At 45.0% G+C, this 20,352-nt stretch overlaps 1 protein-coding gene across 1 annotated transcript in view; it reads right to left on the bottom strand.

The window, feature by feature from the left end:
* Window positions 1-20,352, bottom strand: part of plcb3 (phospholipase C, beta 3 (phosphatidylinositol-specific)) — a 54,776-nt gene that overhangs the window by 13,929 nt on the left and 20,495 nt on the right. The window contains exons 3-11 of the mRNA XM_047585024.1: window positions 7,535-7,603; window positions 5,547-5,681; window positions 5,223-5,302; window positions 5,068-5,121; window positions 4,697-4,769; window positions 2,503-2,603; window positions 2,245-2,411; window positions 1,313-1,459; window positions 1,069-1,226 (exon numbers count right to left, since the gene is read on the bottom strand). Coding sequence (XP_047440980.1) covers window positions 1,069-1,226; window positions 1,313-1,459; window positions 2,245-2,411; window positions 2,503-2,603; window positions 4,697-4,769; window positions 5,068-5,121; window positions 5,223-5,302; window positions 5,547-5,681; window positions 7,535-7,603 — 984 coding nt within the window. The remainder of the gene's footprint in view (window positions 1-1,068; window positions 1,227-1,312; window positions 1,460-2,244; window positions 2,412-2,502; window positions 2,604-4,696; window positions 4,770-5,067; window positions 5,122-5,222; window positions 5,303-5,546; window positions 5,682-7,534; window positions 7,604-20,352) is intronic.

Raw genomic sequence — 20,352 nt, forward strand, 5'->3', positions numbered from 1 at the left:
GCTTCATGTGCGGCTACTGGCACAGAAGCTAGCTATGGAGAGTTGCCGCTCGTGCTGGCTTACAGTGGCATTGTCGCTCGAGCCACGACATAAGGTTTGTGCGTATGTAACATGCACTCTGTGGTCTTTCGAAACGTCATTTGTGCATCTGAATTTTCGTGACTTCTAGCGCTCTCAGAGACAATTTACGAAAGCACACACAGTAGTTCAGTTTTGATATTACCGGTTCATCTTTGTTTTTTAATAAACAAATAAATTCCCGCCTTTTTTCAATGCTTTCGGACTCAAATTTTAAGACCTAATAGAGTTGTGATGAGACTTAAATATCTTTTAAGGGTCTTAATTTCCCCAAACCTGAATGATCAACTTTTAATACTTTTCAAGACCCGGCCAATCACATGACATTACACGGTGAGTTAAGTTTATTTTATTTAGTTTTGTGGAGGCGCTGTGCCCAGAACATTTAACCATCAAATGTTCAAATTCAGTCAATTTTCTGGGTCCTAGTGAACGTTATCACCCGCTAATGGAGACCCAGACTCTCAGCTTGTCAGATCTTTCTAACATGTTTTACGTGCAACATCAATGTATCAACAAATGAAAAGCTTTAACAACCCAGAGTGAACTGATGAAAAAATAAAAACAGATCAAACGCTATTGGAAGCCAAGGAATAAAGATCTTAGGGTGCAGAGTCAGAGCTCCTCATATCTTCTGGCAGGATGTTTCAGAGCCGAGGGGATGCAACAGAAAAGGCCCGGTCCCCCACCATTTTTTATTTTTTATTTTTTCCCCTGAACGTGGTACACCCAGTCTGAGGATCTGAGGTCTGGTGGTGGTGTAAGGGCTGAGAAGGACGAGACCATGGAGGGATTAACGTGGTCTGGGTAAATTTATAATGTGAGCACACGTGTTGTTTGCAGCTGTAAAACCGTTTTTTGATTTACGGATATTTGCGAAGCCGCCGTGCAGCAAGAGACGATATACGAGGGCAATAACTTCCATTAGCTTAACCTAATCAAACTGTCATTACGTAATAATAAAGACATAACACAAGAGAGCTGTGTGACCTTAAAAGGGATTTCAGTGGTCATGGTGAACCCGTGGGTGATGTAGGGCTCCTCGTCTTGCGGTCGGCCCTTCCAGCAGTCCAGCTCCACGCAGCGGCAGCCGGTCAGCAGCACCTGCCTGTACATCTCCACCGAAGACAGACCGGTCAGCTGACCCACTAAAGACGGAAGCAGGGAGAAAGCTTCAGATCTGAAGGGGCCGCGTGCGAAACGCTCAAAAATGGCGCCTCTCGTGCTTTCGTACCTGTGAGGTACGTGTTGTGCGAGGAGTTGATGAAGTAGTGAGACAGCGGTTGGTTCATGTCGTCGATGATGTCCAGCCTCTCCGGAGGGACGACGCTGTTTTCCTCCCCTCCCAGGTACCGGCTGAAAGCCTGCAAGCTGATCTGGTCTGCGGGAGAAGCCGAGAGCAGGACAGGAGACGTTTATTCCTGAGCTGATTTACTCTGCATCTGTCTATAGCAATCAAAATAATTGGCTTGAAGGCCGATGAGTGGAGGTTAATAAATCTAATTTCCGTCATCTGCTCCATCAGAAAAACTGCCCCAAAAGGACAAGTGGCTCCTGTCTTTCAGACGGAGGTCAGATCTGAACACAGTGGGCGGATCATCTTACGGTTTAGCAGCTTAACAGATTCCTGGCAGAGCCGTTCGGGGTCCCACTTATTCTTAAATTTTGCACATTTTATCCGCGGATGAACCGTTGCAAAATATGCAGAGGGACGTTAAATCAGATCTGCGAACGATTCCCCCGTTTTACACGAGAAGAGGAGGCCACATTCATTCCTCCTCTGTCCTTCTGAAACCGCGGCCAAGAATCTTAGGAGAGGACGACTTGTGCTCCAGTTTACTGGTAATAAAAGTCAAGGAAATCTATTACGCCTATAAACCTATAATTATCCCACAGTACCGCTGCTGCTAATAAACTTGCTCCAGGACAAACAGATACAGTCGCAGCATGTGCATTTGATTCTTATTATCTAGTAAAAATTTGATCCTTTTATTATTAAGTTTTGAGTCCCTCAAGTCTGCGTCTCCCCCGGTCACTTTCTGGAAAATGACGACGAGCAGCGCTCATTCGTTTCTGCCGTAATGGTTCACCGGTGACAGGTCTCAGCATTAAAGAGCTCTGGATGTAAACATGAAGGATGCCCGACATCCAAACGGAGTTACTGACCTCTCTCCAGCTGGCTGGCGTTGGTCTCATATTTCTCCATGATCTGTCGGACCTGCTCCCGCTTCAGTGGGGGGTACAGCACCTCGTTGAGCCTGGAGTCTCGCTGCCTGCGGTTGATGAAGTCCATTAGCTGGTCCAGGGAGATGAATGGCTTCCTCTTGGAGCCGCTGGAGCGAAGAAGAAGGTGTAGTAAGCAGGTGTGTGCGGAAAGACTTAGGAGAAATGGTTAATATGTTCAGTAGTTTGTGCGCAAAATACCTCTCCTCAAAGATGCTTTGGATCTCGGGCCGGAGACACAAGCTGTCGAGAAACTTCTGGAACGCCTCCCACGTGAAATCGTCCGGCTTTATTCCCTCCGGCTGCACAAAGATAAGAGAATTCTCCTCTCAGCTACTAATCAAGACATTCAACTCCTGCTTATTCTACTTTTTTTTTTTAATAAAGTGGAATAAATGGTTGAAAGCTTTACAGATTTAGTTGCTCTGCTTGGGCGCGGAGACGTCAAGACATCGTGACACTACAGCCTGATTGTTGCAAAGACAGTTTGAGCCTCCAGCAACGACGCGCCGATCTCCGACAACAATGCCAATTATGCCTTTTAAATCAACTAAAATAAACAAATAAATGCTCACGCCACACTGCTGCGTGGCGCCAGTTGTAGACCAAAGTTACTTAACTATCATAAATCATCAATAACGCAGCTCCAACTAACATTTCAAATCTTTCCCATAGCAACGTGTCTTCCCCTGTGTGACCAGCAGGAGGAGCCAGAGGACAGAGGCTCAGAGAGGAATGCTGACTGCACAGTTTGCAAATTTTTGGTTTCTCTTTCAAAAAGAAACGTCTTGTGACTGCAAACTGATTTTCAGGAGAGATTGCACAGACAAGAAACCTTGTTTTACCTAAACACCTCAAGCCTGAGGTACTTTTACGAAGCAGATACAGGCGCTGATTGTTACAACATTGCAGAGAGAGAGAGAAAAAAAAACCTCTTCAACAGGAAAGAGATTTAGATTGAGAGATAAATATATTTACATTCCCCATAAGAGCTTACATTTTTAAAAAGTCTGTTAAGGTGTTATTAAACTGCTGCGTGGGAATTAACGATGCTTCAGTGTCGAGCCAGCGACTGAATTTAAGTTGAATCGACGTCTTTCTTGTTTTGCTTTTTTTTTTAAACACTATTTCAGGGAACACAACCTCAATTAATAATTCAGCATTAATTCAACATTGAGTTGCTGCGCAATGATCTTATCTGTGTATCTGATGCCGTCACGCTGCCGTCCCACTGTGTATTCATTTTATTTAGCCATGTTTACGGTTTATGCATTCATTTCAGATAACCGCGTCTGCCGTCTCGCCATATGTTTTGTTTTCAACTGCGTTATTTAAATTATCTGATGTCAGCTGTTTATCCATTGCATTTAGCTTTGTTTACAGTTTGTCCATTACGTTAAGCTAACTATTTCCACCGTTTATGCATTATATTTAGCTACGTTACCCCTTAATGTCAACAGTTTATTCACTGCATTTAGCCCCGTTTCTGGTTTATACGTTGCTTTTAGCCAGATTAAATGTTTAGCCATTGTTTAAGATAGCTACATTGCTAAGTATAGCACATGTTCGCCCATACAGCCGAGCTAATGGTTCTAGTCTTTTCCATTACATCAGGGGTCTTCAACCTTTTTCAGGCCAAAGACCCACAAACTGATGGAGAGATTATATATAAAATGTGTATTCAACCAAAGATTTTGCGACCCCCCTGCTGTACCTCCGTGGACCCCCTTGGGGTCACAGACCCCCTGTTGAAACCAATGCATTACATCTCCAAACTTCTAATAAAAACATTTTATCCATTATATTTGGATAACTATTTGAAGCCATTACATAAAGTGTAATAAACTATTTTAATGTCTCTGCTAGCACGCTAACTAGTTAGCAGGCTAAACACGAGCTAAAGAAATTGTTTTTTTTTTCATAAATGCACTTATTCATTGTGTTGCTAAAAGTTATGAGACCATGGCACCATAATCTAAACATTCCTCTGATGCTTGTGTAGTAAATAAATAAACTACCAGCAGCCAGTTAGCATAGTTTAGCATTAAGACGGGAAACTGATAGCATCTCTCAAGATTTACCCATAATATCTTGAAAAACAATCTAGCTGATGTAATTTATCGTTTGCCTTTAATCCAGTCAAATACCAAAACCTAAAGCCTGTAAAAGTTCAATAAAAGGCAGTATTTCATCATATTTTAAGGCTACTCTGTCCAACATTTAGCTGCCTCCTTTACATTGCAGAGGCATGCCAAGAATGCAACAGTGTGCAGCTCCCTGGGGTGAGAAACCATGTCCAGACTATTTCAACCTGTTGCTCGGCATAAAAAGAGTACACTACAGTCACATGCATCTTGAGCGGCCACTTTGGTGGGAGACTGCGTTTGACGTTTACCCTGTTATTGACGAGGCCGCACTGCTCCAGAGCCGTCTCCACTCTCTTCTTATCAGAAAACATCTTGAGGATACTGAAACAGAAAAAACGGTTTGGACAGATCACACACGGTGTTCAAAGACCTTTTTTTTTTTTATCAATCGAAACCATTCATCAAGCCACGTGTCCACGTGAAATTCAGGCCAGACCAGAAAGGCTGAGATTTACGTGAGTGACGAGAACAAAAAAAAAAAAAAAAAAGAGTCAAGCGTCTACGGGTGGAGGAGTCGAGAAAGTGGAAGAGGGAGAGACAAGAGGAAAAGAAAGAAGAACTAGGCAGTTTTAAATTCTGTATAGAGTTTAAAAAGTGGTTGAGTGTTGGTGTTACTCACTTCTTCACTGGAATCCTCCCGTCCTGATTCACTTGAAGCTTTAGTTTAGTGTACCTGAAAGAGAGAGCGTGTTTAAAAGAGACCGTCTAAAAAATCTGTCTAACGTCAAGACGACACATGCACACACGTGCACACACACACACACACACTCTTACGCTTTGAGGAGGAAGGTGTTCCGCGATGCATTCTGGGAAAGTATGTTCGTGGCCAAAGTGAACAGCTCGTCCGTCCAAATCTGGAAACGCACACACGGGCAAGAATGAGGTTACGCAGCGTAAAACACACAACGACTCTTTACGGCTCCTAAACATACACACATCTCTGTCCCTGTCAACATCGTAAAGGGAGCGAGCAGCATATGGCCCGAGGAAAAAACTAGATTAACCCAAAAGGAAGGAGGCTGAGGAAAGACACACAAGAAGACGCATCATACGAATGTATGTGTAGCTGAATCATAGGATCTCGGTTGCCGCGGTTACCTTCGCCGTATCTTCCTGCATGGCCTGGAAGTTGACGAAGGAGATGTTGACCAGGTCGTTGCCATAGACGACGGTTATCAGCTTCCCTTCTACGTTTTCCTTTCCGAATCCCAGCACTTCCCGCACCTTCGCGTCCTGGCGCACACACACACATTCACACACATTTTATTAGCGTGTCTTTGACACACACCGACACACACACACACAGAAACAACAGAGCGGACCCGGGTCCAGCGCGCAATCTCTCGCACGTTGTCTCCGTTTTCCCCGAGAACAGTAAATGTGATGCATGTGGTGCAGCGCTCTGATCTAATTAACCAATCGACTCTTTCCTCCTTTTTAGTCCCCCCCCTCTCGCCGTGCCTTCTTCTCAGTTGTACATCACTCCTACTCCGTCATACCTCGCTTTCATTTCAATTAAATTAGCCGGAGTGACTGATTACACAGAAATATGAGGCCGAAACAGCGCACGGTCTTGCACGGTGCCATTAAGCAGCGAGAGCTCGGAGGAAATCCAGAAGAAATGGATTCAGCTGAACGTAAATATTTAATATTCGCTCTTGTTTTGGCTCTAGTCTAGTTGGGTGGTTTACTGGTTCATATCCAATACTGTACGGTATTTTTTTGTTATGATGTGAATTTTTTTTTAACCTAGTGCTTCTAAACACACATGGTGCGACTGGTTCACTGTGAGGTGTGGTGAAGACGGAAAGGTCCGAAAAATGAAGAAGAAGCAGAACGCGAGAGGACGTCTCTGATTTCTTGGGACAGTCCCCGTTTTGGATGACCTGTCCCCCGGCTAAAGCTGTCCCCGAAAATGGCCCTGATTTAAGCTTTTTATGAATGAGAAAAAAAAAAAGGTGTACGCAGACTACAATCATTACGGTAGCCGGTCGCGCTGCTATTGACGTTACAGACATAGTTTAAATATGAATGAAAAAATGAGTTTCTTAAATAAATTTCTCCATTTCATCTCGATAACATTTAATTCTTTCGTTTTTTTCTCATGCGAATGCAGCGCTAACACGGGGCCATGCAAACCCGTTTTACTACTAGTGTAGGATTATTTTATAATATTTACTCATCATCACAGTGAAATAGTCCATCCTTAGTCAATCTGCTGCATTAATTCCTCTATCAACCAGTAGAAAATGTTGTAAACACGTGATTACAATCAAATACCGTTATATACTGTGATAGTGTCACAATTCTGAAAAATAACACTGTGATTATATATTTTTGATCATACTGCCCAGTCCTACTAAAATGCCCCGTGGGGCTGAGGGCGACCGCAGTCTCTTGATAACTCAATCAGGGTTCAGGAGTGACCGTTTTCCTCCATATTAGACGTAATAATTTGATCTGTTCTCGACATAAGCTCACTGATTATAGCAGGAACGCTGGCAGGAAAGTGCATCAACCCTTGAAACTGCAATAAGAGAAACTCACAATAGAAGAAGTGATGGTGTAATATTGCATTAGCATCAAAAACGAGATTTATTTATTTTTTTTGATTCTACAATGGAGCGCGCATGTGACCTTTGTCTATTCAAACCTGAATGTCAAGAAAACATGGCGCCAGTGTCCTTAGCTGCTCCGGCCACTTTACGTGGGATCCAGAGTTATGACGGAAACTATTAATTTTTTTTTTAAAACTGATTTACACACCTGTGACTGTGTTTGAATTCTTCACCACAAACTGGCGGTTTAATATTACCGTCTTTGGCCAGATCTCGTACACTCTTACACAATGACTTCCTGGCCAACAGTCACCGGTTATATCACTTCCTGTCTGACAGCCCATCTGTCGGCACGCTCATTAACACTCATCATCTCTGCGCCATCAGCTGGGAGAGGAGACGGACACGCATCTTTCTGGTGACACTTGAGCATCATATCATGCGCTCGGAGGACAAAGGTGTCAGTTTCTCCCTCTCCTCCGCTCCTTTCGCCCACTCACGCGAAACACATGCACACGTTTCACCAACCTTGGGATGCTTGGCGTACTTTCCCGTTCTGGTGTCCCTGATGTTGCTGATATCCAGGATCTCAACCTCCTGAAAGACAGAGACATATTAATGTTAGGTGTGCACATTAATTTACAATATATAGATGTACGGAAAGCGCTCTCTTCCTTCCTAGGACACCTCGTTCTGCCTGCTTTGGTATGAACTGGAGCCTCAGCTGCTAAAGAGGCCTTATTGTGTTCAGTTAAAGCCCCTTTTTCTGACTGGTCAGCCGGCCACCGTCTCTCTCATACCACTAACGTTACAAAATGGCTACAGCGAAGGCGAGATTCTTGTCGGCGTTACGGGATGTTGTCATCCCCTCTAAAATGAACTGATGAAAGAACCACATACGGCTGGTGGCTGCATCAACGCGTCACCGGAGCGCTGGAAAAGTAACTGTAGCGAGTTCAACGCTGACATGCGGCTGTAAGTGGCAGGTAACAGGTTGGAGCCTGTTGCTTTTACTGCTGGCGGCGTTTAAAGAAATAGGAGATTTATGATCATTTGGAACAGTTCTATTGAACTGTTTTTTTAATTCCCACATGTACAAAAGCTATAAAACACACCAAAAGAAAATGAAAACAGTCTCTATAAGAACTACATTACCCAAGGTAAATCTTAGACCTCCTATATGTCCTATTTGTGAATGATTTTGGAGCTGTTGGAACTTTTTAAAACATAATTTCCACTGCGGTCACAAATTCACACGGTAGTTATGTTCTAGCTGCGAGGGGACAACACGGGCTGTTAACACCGTCTGCGCAGACAGATGGACCGACGACAGAGAAATGTGTCCGCGCTTCACGAGACGGCGGCGAGAGAGGCAGGTGAAACGTGGGTGAAACCGCCACCAGCATGTCGCTGGATCCGAATGCACATATTTGAGGCGATCTCAGGTCGATTAGGAAACGATCCGGTCCGGTTTTCTAAACACTGTTTACTTTGCCCTCTGATGCGGGCGTGAGAAGCGGCGGAAGAAACGTCCGTCTGCTGTTTCGATAGACGCAGGAGAAGAGTTGCAGGAACATAACGTTGGAGCATGTTTACATCCTTCGTGCTGCACCAAAAAAATGTGCACAAACATGCACATGTTAGCAGGAGGAAGCTCTAAGTAAAGACACCGGTCTAGGTTGTGGAGAGGGGGAAGAGTGAGGTCATAAACCAGCCATAAACACTGAGGACGCCCTCTCAGATGCATGCATCCTCTTCTGTAAATATTTCTTTTAGTCCCACACTCGTTGCCTTACGTCTATGAGTCATCCATAGATGAAGGAAGACGCGTTTTCTCTGGCTTTGCTGAGAGGTTTATCTATTTCATGCACAATTTCCACTTTTTTCTCCCCTTAACACATTAATTCCTGTTACTACTTCTCTGAGCCTGAAACAGTTTTTTTAAACTTTGTTTTTCGAGGCATCCACAACAAAGGTGAAGCCACGATCATTATCTCCAGTACTGGAACTAGCGCCTTCCCCATTCCTCCGAAATTATTTTACTGTAAGTGCGATGTCACTGCCCTGAAATCCGACTGCACCCGTGGGATCGGCCCCGGGTAAAAAAGGTCAGAAATGTTGCACCAATCGAATTAAACTCTGTCTCAAACTTTGTCCTCTGATTGGCCTGTGGAGAATAACTCACTTCCTGGGGGAATAAACCACTTCTGGGTCTGTAGGACACACTCGCACACTCATGCGCACACCTCCACTCCCACAGGCCATGGTTTCATTCTGCCATTGCCATGGCGACTCCTTGGAGACCACAGTAATGAGACTACAACGTCGTCTGCAGCGTGAGTGGGTGCCATTTTTTTTTTTTTTTTTTTACTGGGACGGGATGTTAAGAGACAAGCACACACTCGAGATAGTAGCGATACGCTCACAGACATATCCTCGATGTGCAGGTCCCAACTTGTGAAACATCCTGGCTTATTGAGCAAGACGGGGTGTGTGTGTGTGTGTGTGTGTGTGTGTGTAGGTGCACACATGCGAGCACTGTAAACTATTTACAAGTCAGAGCGCATTACGCCGCGTGTGTGTGTGAGACACAGAAGCGATTCTTCAGAAATCTCCACTCGAGATGAGTTCAGCAGCATGTGGCAGCGTGAGAAAAGCGCGCGCGCGTGAGTCGCCACATAGCTGTGTGTCCGAGCGCATGACGTGGTGCGTATGTCCGTGTGAAGGTCGGTCAACTCCAAGAGCACATTCCTGACATATCCCGGCCTTCTGCTCAGTTAGCGTGTGTGTGTGTCTGTGTGTGTGTGTGTGGTTCGGTGTGTAATATTTAGCTAGTAATGGCAGCTGCAGCGCTCCATTCATCTCCCTGCGCTGAGCCCGAACACAGCTCGCTCTATTCCGTCACTTCAGACTCGGGCTGCGGGCTCATTACCGCCGCCAAATGAGTCCGGGCGAGAGTTTTTTTTGCAGGAGTCGTGTTGTGATAAAGCGCCGTGATTCACTTTAATTTGCAGTTTTAGCCAGACAAGACAAGGTTATCGCCTTCCCATCCCTCCCTAGCCGGCTCACTTTGTGCCGTTCTGTCCCGGTTGCGCGATTTTTCCCTACGTTTCCCAGGATTCACTCCCCCGCGAGCTCCGGAGAACTTGACGAGAACTTGTTGCGCTGAGCTGCGGATGACACGAGCAGATAGACCTTCCAAAGAGTGGTACGTCAAAGCACGGGAGGTCATGTAACATGTGATATCAGAATCTAAAAACTCAAAATATGACTTTTGTTGTTGTGCAACTCTTCAATAAAGAAGATTCAGTGCAGGGATGGGTTGATCGGGGCCGATTCATGTCTTTGTTTTTCAAACGATCGGACCGGTATGAAGCTTTAGCCACGCCTGATCTTTAGTAGTTATTTAATTACAGGCCTTAAGCCGACACCGTGTCCCTGTAGTGTTGAGAAGTCTTCTTCGCCTTCTGCTTTAATGGCTGTTTGCTTGTGTCAAAGGATGTGAAGGAGAGAAAGAAGGAGAAAAAGAAGAAGGAGGAGGAGAAGAAGAGGTCAAGGGGCAGGATTCACAGTAAATGTGATTATTAAAGTCCCCATCACTGCCAGTCCTGCTACAAAGTCTGTGAAATCTTTAATAAAATCCTTATTGAATTGAGGCGGACGATGAATCACATTAAGTATAAATGTCTGCAGTTCAAAACTCGAGAAGGAGAGCGACGGAGACGGGCGACACTGAAATTTAAAAACAGACGTTAAAGGCTTGGATCCACGTCTCTAAAACATAAAATCCTTTTCACGTGAGGTGGAAAAGTCATTCAAGGTAAAAGTCTTGTTTATTAGCGTCCTAGCATTCAGGAGAGCTAGGCTAAGAGTTGTCTCCTCTCTGGCATTAGTGGAAACGCCGAAGGGGAACAATCTGAAGGAGAGCAGATCCTCTGAAGGAATGAGGGCTAGTCCAACAGACGGGTCGTTGAGTTTCACCAAGACTCCAGCTCTCTTTCCACGTCTTCTGGAGCGCTACAGGTGAACTGGCAGAAGACGCCAGGCGAGGAGGACGACTCCACGTTTGATCACCCACATCAAGATTCTGGAGACATTCCTGAGCTGCCTTAATGCCGATGATCGATCATATAGCAGCAACGCAGAGGAAACTTGGCAATGAGGACAAAGAAGGAGAAGGAGAAGAAGAAAAAGAAGGAGGAGAATAATAGCTGTCTCCTCGCTGGCTTCAGTTCGTCTTAAAGGACGTGTACTAGTCTAACATGTGTACACGTTTTCTACGTTTGAACGAAAAAAAGACCATTATGGGTTAAATTAGGAATCAGGAAAATCATCTTGTCGTTCACCTGTACGCCTCCACCACTCCCCTTCAAGATCCAGTTGTTTCTTCTTGAATGTTTGATTCATTAAACATGAGATGAGGTTTCTTTTATTAGCTCGTCCAGTCCAAACCTCGTTATGTATCCACTTCCTTGTCTCATTTGTAGTTTTATTTCTACGTGTCGTTAATGGTTATATCTCATAAAGAACTACACAGAACTTGTGTATGAGTGACACAGCAAATGGACCTAAGGATTTAAGACTTAACTAGTATCTAATTTCAGACCTACAATGCACAATATGCTTGTATTTAACACGTTTTAAGGCCTTAAATTGAGATTATCAAATTTACCTGCTAGGTGAAGCTGGTCCCATCAGCTGATTAGCTCAGTGCTAACAAACACAAGAAGAAGGGCTAACAGCCTAGCTCTGTTTAACAGTAAGAAAATATGCCATCCGCTAACCTAGAGCTAACTAAATAACAGCGTCCTGTTTGTTTAATGAGCACAAAAACCTAAAATGACATGTTGACGTTTCCTTCCTTCAAGAAGAGAAACAGCCCTACACACAACTTCCAAATAAACACATCAGTTCTACACAAGAAAACGTATTAACGTTGCACAAAGACAAGCTAGCTACGGCCCAAACCTTCACCGATCCACTTGGTGATCTCGACCCAGCGGTACTTAAAAGGCCGCCCTATATTTAGGCCCTAAAACAAGTACAATAAACGTTAATAATAATAACGTGCCGTGATTAGGGCCTTGTTCACTTACTGCTTTCCTTCCTCCACCCCCACCTCCCCCGCCTCCCCCCTTGGCACCATCCTCAATTCATTTTCAGGAGATTAGAAAAATATGAAAGGGCAGCGAAACAATCAAGAGAGCGCCACTCCTTTCCTGTGTGTGTGTGTGTGTGTGCGGGCTTTTTGAAAGATCACCGCTGCTAAATGCGTCTCAAATGACCAATCACGGCGCCTATCAAATGGCGCGCGGTGACGGCATATGGGAAACCGATCCTCCCGGGCCACTCGTGCATGTGCACAGTAACGAAACGGGGGGGACGGTGCCAGGACAGCGCGGCGAGCCTCCACCCTCGGGCCCGCTTGTAAGTGACCGCCGGAGGGAAAGAGGACTTTAAAAAGGGGACACGGAGACAGCAAAGAAAAGCAGAGCGAAGGGGCTGTTTTATGGCCGCGATGGGAGAGCTGGCAAGGTGTTTAGAGAAAGAGAAGGAGGGGGACACTTAATACCCCTGTGAAGCACGGGCCAGCGCTATAACTCTGTCGCTCATTATGCTTCCTTTGTGTATATCAAGTGGATCGCAGCCTCTCTGTCTGTGCCCTCCTCCTTTATCTGTATCCCTCGCACTGCGTTATCTTTCTGAGCTGCTTCATATTTCTGTGGTCCGGAGATGGCGAAAACAAAGAGAGGGCGAACATTAGAGAGAGTACGTTCACATTTTAACCACTCAGCCGTATCCGGAGCGGTTTAAAACGCGCGCGGCATCTACGGAGAAGGTGGAGAGACGGCGAACGGATTGAAGAAAGTCAGAGGGAGGAGGACGGTAGGACATGAAAGAGAAATGAAGTCCGTCTGAATGCATGAGGACGGAAAAACATCATCCTTTACGGAGAAGGAAAGCACAAACAAGAGGAACATCAATAAAGTCAACACACGTGTAAACATAAACACGGTCATACCAACTGTCCCAAAGCGCAAATAAATACAGGCTTCAACGCACACGTGTGCGCGTGAAATAAAAAAAAAAAACTCACATAAAACAAAAATAGTCGCAGTGACCATAAATCTTTCATGAAACACAAACACACATGGGTCAGTGGGAGCAGATCTTACGACACTAACCCGCATGTGCAGCCGCCCACAACCCCCCAACACGCGCATGCATGCGCGCGCGCGCACACACACAATCACAACATGGGGCGGAGAGACGAGTGAGGAGGACATAATAGTTTTGTGACAGTTGTTTTTGTGTTTGTTTGAGTCTCTTCACTTCCTCGTCCAGAGATGGATGAGGAGATACAGCCAAACATGCTAAAAGCTATGAAGCTATATTGCAATAGGTAGAACCTTTACACATCGGCCATTAAACAAACATCACGTGAAAATGAACTCATAAAAAAAAAAGTTCTACTGGGCTGCAATTCAAACACACAATGGTATGCCAAAACACACACACACACACACACACACACACACACACACACACACACAAAAACACCACCACACAGTAGCTAGCTTCCATCCACTTCAGGCTCTGTATGTACAGACTTTTACTGACTGGTGCTAGGACGCTAGGCAAAAATCTCTCTATGCTAAGCTAAGCTAATTTCATACACACTGATATGGTATCTGATACACCGATACACTGCGGTATCAGACGCCTCGCTCAGAAAAGGAGGCAAACAAGCCGATTCTCCTAAATGTTGAAATTTAGTCAATTAAATGATCTCAAACAAACCACAGGCAACGGGCAAAATCACAGGCCGTGCGCAGACAGTGACACACGGCGCTTCACAGCGCGTTTATAATTCCCACTGGCAGAGCTTATGTTCGCTTGACAGATGATGGTAAACGGGTGAAGCAGTTTGGACCTCATGGGAGTGTGTGATCCAAAAACACAACTACAATTGCTGCTTATTGCCACGGGTGTCGCCAAAGAAGACAAAATAAATTCTACAACATTTCCTGTTTAGTACAACTTTAGTCCTAATTAAAGTTTACTTCAGTTAGGACTGTACTCAGTAATGTTAGCAACATGCTAGCATTGCTATGCCAGACAGAGGAAGATGCTCTAACAGACTGTAAACAAGCTAACGGCTAGTTTAGCTAAATTACCATGAAAATAAAGTAGTGTGTTTATGCAATGTAAGTAAACCAGCCAAAAATAAATCTTCCGTAATTCTTCAGCTTTGCATGAACAACTGCAGAGCGAAAGACGGGCTTGTTTACAATCCTATAACACCTCACACTTCCCTTTTTTTGCCTCCACAATAGAGTTTCCAGATCTTAGCTGTTACATTTTGCCAATTCAGCATTTTTACTTGCTAAAAATTATTTTAAAAAAAAGGTCAGACCTGTAAATGAACTGAATAAAGGCTTAAAATTACATTTAAAGTCGTAAACGACGGAGTGAAGCTACGTAGCGTGCACGCACACAGACTCACAAAAACACACATTGTGCAGGAAGCATCTGTTAGACAGCGGATTCGATATCATGCAACGTCTCAGCTCTTCATGCAGACACTTAAAGAAAATCATTCAGCAGCTCACTTTAATTCACTTTTAATTTGGCTCATTCACAGCGACGCACTTTATTAAGTTTCCTCAAGAGTCGGCCCTCGTGTCAAGACGCTCACGTTGCTCTACTCGGTGTTGTGTTATTGTTTTTGTTCATCTCGTGTCCTCTGCAATACAGTCAAACCTCTCCCTGCACCGCGGATGGCATCGCTATCTTTGCTTTCTGTTTATTCATTATTAAATTGCGCAAAATGAAGAAATGTTTTCTCTTTTGCTAAAACTAAATTTCTTGTTTGCGTAGGTGTGTCCGCGCGTCATGGCCGCCCGTCCGCGTGGGCGTCAAAACGAAGCCTGCCCTGCCATGTGCGCCGAGAGATAATGTCAACAGAAAATAAAGAAAAAAAAAAACAAAAACATGTGGCTGGGTAAAAAAAACAAAACAAATGAGATGAGAAGGAGGGAGGAAGCTGTCACGTTATCAACTGACACACTCAACTTTCAACTTCCTCTGACCGAGAGCGTGTTACGTAAAAAAAAAAAAAAACCTTGTTCCGAGTTAATTCTTAGTGGATGTTTGACTTGAGCGGGGAGATAATCTCTATTAGATCTCCACTTAGACCTGCCAACACTCATTCTGCTAATAATTCAGCAGCCTGATTCACACACAAACGCACACATGCATTTGCTGAGGGCAACGTAACCGCTGTGAGAGGCTGCTACTGCTACTGCGCTACAAACTCAGGTCGGATTTCAGATTTTGGATCTCAGACCGGCATAAGTGAGTATTGTGAAGCGAAGACAAAACAAAACAAACAAAACGATTAATGTTATTCACCTCTTCTGGTTTTAATGTTTTGGCTGATTCCACCAGATCAGCACAAGAATTAAAGTTGAGAATTAAATGATTTATTTAAAACCTTAACTCGGCACATTACACTTTTTAAACCCCCTCTCATCCTCCGGAGTGTTTGTGTTTGTTAGGATCACGTCACGCCTCACACCTGACACACCAGAGTGGGTTTCCCTCTGCGGTTTTGTGTGTGTGTGTGTGTGTGTGTGTGTGCTCATTCAGGTTAAGGTACGTGAAATCTATTCCACGCCATTAGAGGCTAAACCTGGAGCTCTGTGGCGACTCGGTTGCATCCCCTCGGGGCCGGATATCTAAACACAGGTGCTACTGGTGTGACCCGTGTGCCCTAAGGGAGATGGGGGGGTGGGGGGAGGAACGGAAGAATCCATGTGAGGATCGAAGGAAAGGGGGGGGATTTGGGGAGTTTAAGGAGGATTTTAGAGTAGGAGGAGGAGGAGGAGGAAAAGAGGGGGCAACGAAATTCCCCAGAACCCCCGTGTCCCCGTCTGAGCAACTTCCTGCCCGCTTTCCCACGCCCAGAGGAGAGAATGGGAGAGATTAGACGTGTTATTGGAAGAAATCAGGGAGCAATAACTGTGCAGCGGAGGGGCCACGTGAGAAAAAACTGATGCATCGATGGAAATGAAGACGATGGGGACAGAAGAGGAGAAAAAAAAAAAACGGTGAGGGTGAAAAAAGTAAAAGGGAGAAAAAAAAATGGGACACTAGAGCGGGAGGAAATGTCATTCTTCAGTTTATATTAGACAACTTTTTGCCTCATTTCTCTGATGGCTACCATCTGCCCCCGAGACAGGGGGAGAGAGAGAGATACAGGGACGAGAACCAGGGGAGGGAAAGACAGATTGGAGGTGGATTAGCAGTGGAGAAACGGCCAACAGTGAGAGTGTGAAGCCAGAGTAAAACAGAGGATTAGCAGCTGTGCCGGGCGAATCCTGGCTCATCCCGCTGTGGCAGGATCAGCTCCACGGCGCCGTATCAAAAACCCCCCCGGCTCCGTTGTTGGAAAACAGCATTTTAACGAGACAAATGGGAAAGTGCGGAGAGTAACGGCAGAAATGGTCTGAGACGACAAGACGTCGAGGCGTCGAGGCGAGTGGTGTCCCGGAGGCCGGGCTCTGCCCGACGCCGGTCTTTGGGGGCCGCGTGAATCATCAGATCCCGGCAAATGCTCGCTTCCTGTTATCTGTCCTGTGTAGGCCAGCAAATGTTTGGACAAAGTTTAAATGGCAAGAAGCAATGAGAAAACCCTGATCCGGTGAAAGGATGGGCAAACATTAGCACTATATTAGCCGCTACAAAATAAAGTGGAAGTGATTAAGTAGGGACCCCCTACCTGCTATATGTGTCCTATATTAAACTGAACCTAGTGCTACTTATAAATAAACATTATTAGCAACATTTTGCATTCAATATTAAGCTATTCAAATAATGCAAATATTCATTTGCACATATTTGTGCAACAGTAAAGTGGCAGCGTGCAACTGCCATAAACCTACCTGATAAAAACATAAAGCGTCGGTCTGCGATATTACCTGGAGACTGAATAGAATCTAAGCCAATTATGGAGAACCCTCGCGCCCCCTGTTGAGGTGCAGTTAGCATCATCATTCCCGGATGCTGAGCATCATATTCGGGTAGAAACAGAAAGGAAATAGGATTTACCTCTATTCTGTCACCACCTGCCTCCAGAGACGAATATTTATCACTGACTCCTCCAGAGGACGGTCACCTCATCGTAGAACCCGAACACAGTTAACGACCTTTTCAAGCCTCGGCCACAGGACAGCGTAAAGGACGCGCAGCGGGATTAGCAGGAAGCTACAAGCATATGTTGCAACAGATGTGCGGATCTGGAATGCGCATGTGGACCTTGTGTAAGCCCGCATGCAGCCACTGGCATGCGCTTTGCGTTCAGTATTTACCCTCAGCTTGACTCGCCGGAGAACGCACTGCTTACCGAACCGGAGGCAGCAGTTAACAGAAAGGCCCAAATATTTAGTTTTACATTTGAATGCGAACTAATTTCTTACGCAGGGGGGGAATCCTGCTGCAAACGCCTCGCTTCTGTCATGGAAAAAACTGCAGCGGGCTCCTCCTGGACGCGGGCTGCCTCGTGAAATATGAACTGTTTAATTAAAGCTGCCGCTTGGAACATGCCTCTCCTCGGACGGCATAAATTAACAGTGTCTGCCAAGGTGCTTCATCACGCAGTATCAACCGCGTTACACTAACACTCAGTGTGGCCTGCATGTTATGTTACCGACTCCCGCTGTCGCAGCTTTCAAATATACATATATATATATATATATATATTTTTTAACTCTCCCCCTTTTGCACTCTGCTCGATTTATGCCTGAGGAACACCCAGGAAAAATAACTAACGCGAATCCCAGGGGTGCAGTCGTTCCTCGGTGAGATCAGGCGAGCTCTTTCAAGTAAAAGTGATCTCAAAGATTGGACAGATTTAAAGCGTCAAGACGAAAAGAAAGAAAAACAACGCAATTGTGGGGCGTGTCTCCCCCCACAGCCACTGCACGAAAACATGCATGCGTCTGTCAGCGGCAGTCAGCCGTTATCGCCACAGGCTGGAGCGTTGTGGGAAAACCCTGGGCTTCGAGCGCGTTCACGTGCACGCGCACCCGTCGAGAGGTCCTGTAAGCTGAGCCTCCAAACATTACACAAAGATGAAGAGTGGGAGACAAACTGACAGGACAGGACGGGGGGGGGGACGAAAGGACGGGAGGACGTGAAAGATGACTGCAGAAGCACGGAGGAAGTAAATATCAGCAGGAAGGAGGCTCAAAAGGAGGTGTCAGCGCCGAGACGGAGACGAATGAAAAACGCTGGAAAAAAAAAAAAAAAAAACGGGGAAAAGCGTAGAGGCGTTTAAAAGCGAATGATAAACAGAGCCGGGCTCGGGATGAGGGGTGACATGAAGCAGATGGAGACGGGACGGGATGAGGAGGAATACCTGGGGGGAAATTTGAAAGCTCATATATTATGATGAATATACATGAGGGTGGAAAAAGAGGTTGAGACAAGCCAGGCCGCGAGAGGAAAGGTTACGACTTAAGAGTAATGGTGAGAAGACGGAAGCGAGCGATCCAAATAATGTCGAGAAAAAAAAAAAGGATGAAAAGAGCCCAATAGATGGATGATGGATGGACGGAGAAGGAGGAAAGGCTGGAACATGCCTCCGTGGGCCAACGTTTAAGAGATTTTTAGGAAGGCGTTCGCACGTGTTTTCTTATTGATTGTCACACTGCATTTCAACAAGTGGTGGATTGACCAATCAGCTGATGAGTTGACATTTGGGCTCCTCTGTGACCGTGACATGCAGAGATATTTTCATGAGTGTCTGGAGAACAGTAAATGCAGCTCAGTAAGTGGTAAATTCCCAAAAGGTTTCTGCTTCAGTTCAGAAGTACCAACAAAATTTAAACAAAACAAAAAAAAACTGAACAAAGTATTGGTTCAGCAACGTGTCGCAATGTGTCCCGTTCATCTCCAAAAGCTGCCGGGCGTTCCAAAAAAAATAAATAAATCGCTGACAGCACAAACGCGGCACAAACAGGATCTTCAAAAACTGTTGAATTCTTTAAGCAGAGACTCGACAAGATGCAACAAGAACCGCAGCGGCACAACACAACCGCTGACATGAGGGCACCTGAACAGAGAAGACCCGCCGGCTTCTACCTCAACACCTGAACAGAGCGTCAGCGTCTGGACTGTCAGCGTGAGTTTCTTGGTTGGTGCTCAGTGCATCGGACAGTGATCTATGGATCGATACTTCCGATACCAAATCGATACCAAATCGATTCTAAAATCTAAATATCGATACTTTCGATGCTTCAGTCATTCAAGGTAATGCAGGAACACAGTGGAGATTAACTAAACTATTGTGTTGTGGCAACACAACACAAACACAACAAACCTTGTGAAACGCCTGAGGTTAAACCACAACACAGAATATGAGGCATTTATAATGATGAGGACAGAAGAGGAGAAAACAGAGTAAGAATTAAGGTACAAGTTTTCATTTTATAGTAGTTATTAATAGTTAAACAATCACTTTACTTATTTCTTTTTTAGTATTTGAAGCAAGGTGTAAGTATCGGTATCGGATGGCTGATATCAGCCTGATTTTTACTCAGCGTGTCCTTTTATCTTTGGTATCTTTGGTTTTTCAGACTCTCTAGCTAATCCTATTGAATAATGCTAATAGCTAACATGTCAGCAATGCTTTCCGGTACGTTGTAAGCTATTGTCCGCCCCACCCGTGAATATAGACCTAGACGTCACACCCTCAGTGGCAGACGACACCTTTACTACATTAAATACATCACAACTTCTGTGACGAACGGCATCATTGCAGGAAAGTTAAAGGGTGAAGTGGCTTCATTACTCATAAATTAAAAGACGCTTTTGAAAGCAAGTTGATCAAAAAGGTCAATAGTCATTTGTGGCAGCTCAAAGAAAAGTTTTCATTGTCGCTTCCTAAGTTTGCAGCAGCAATACACAAGTGAACAAGAATCTTATTTTGTGGCAGTACAATTTCTGACATTGTTGCAGAGCCGTGCGGGTGTTGGAGGGGAGCAGAGTCTGCCTAAAGTCAAAAAGAAGCTTTATCTACGTATGGCTGTTCTAAATAAAACGCAGTGTCACCTTTAAGGTATAAGACAGCCTCGTTTTTCTCAACTTGAGCAGTGTTAGAAAAGCGTCTTTGACATTTCGGGGCTGCAGGACCATTGGACGTCCTTGCGCGTCTTTGCCAAGATTCTAAAAATGACTTTGTATAGTGCGATCCTGTACGACCCGGTGCTCCAGGAATTACACAAACCAGACACAACACAACCTCGATCACGTCCAACTGGAAAGAATCCCCCGAGCAGCTT

The sequence above is a fragment of the Mugil cephalus genome, chromosome 1 (genome assembly GCF_022458985.1).
Source record: "Mugil cephalus isolate CIBA_MC_2020 chromosome 1, CIBA_Mcephalus_1.1, whole genome shotgun sequence".
NCBI classification, from domain to species: domain Eukaryota; kingdom Metazoa; phylum Chordata; class Actinopteri; order Mugiliformes; family Mugilidae; genus Mugil; species Mugil cephalus.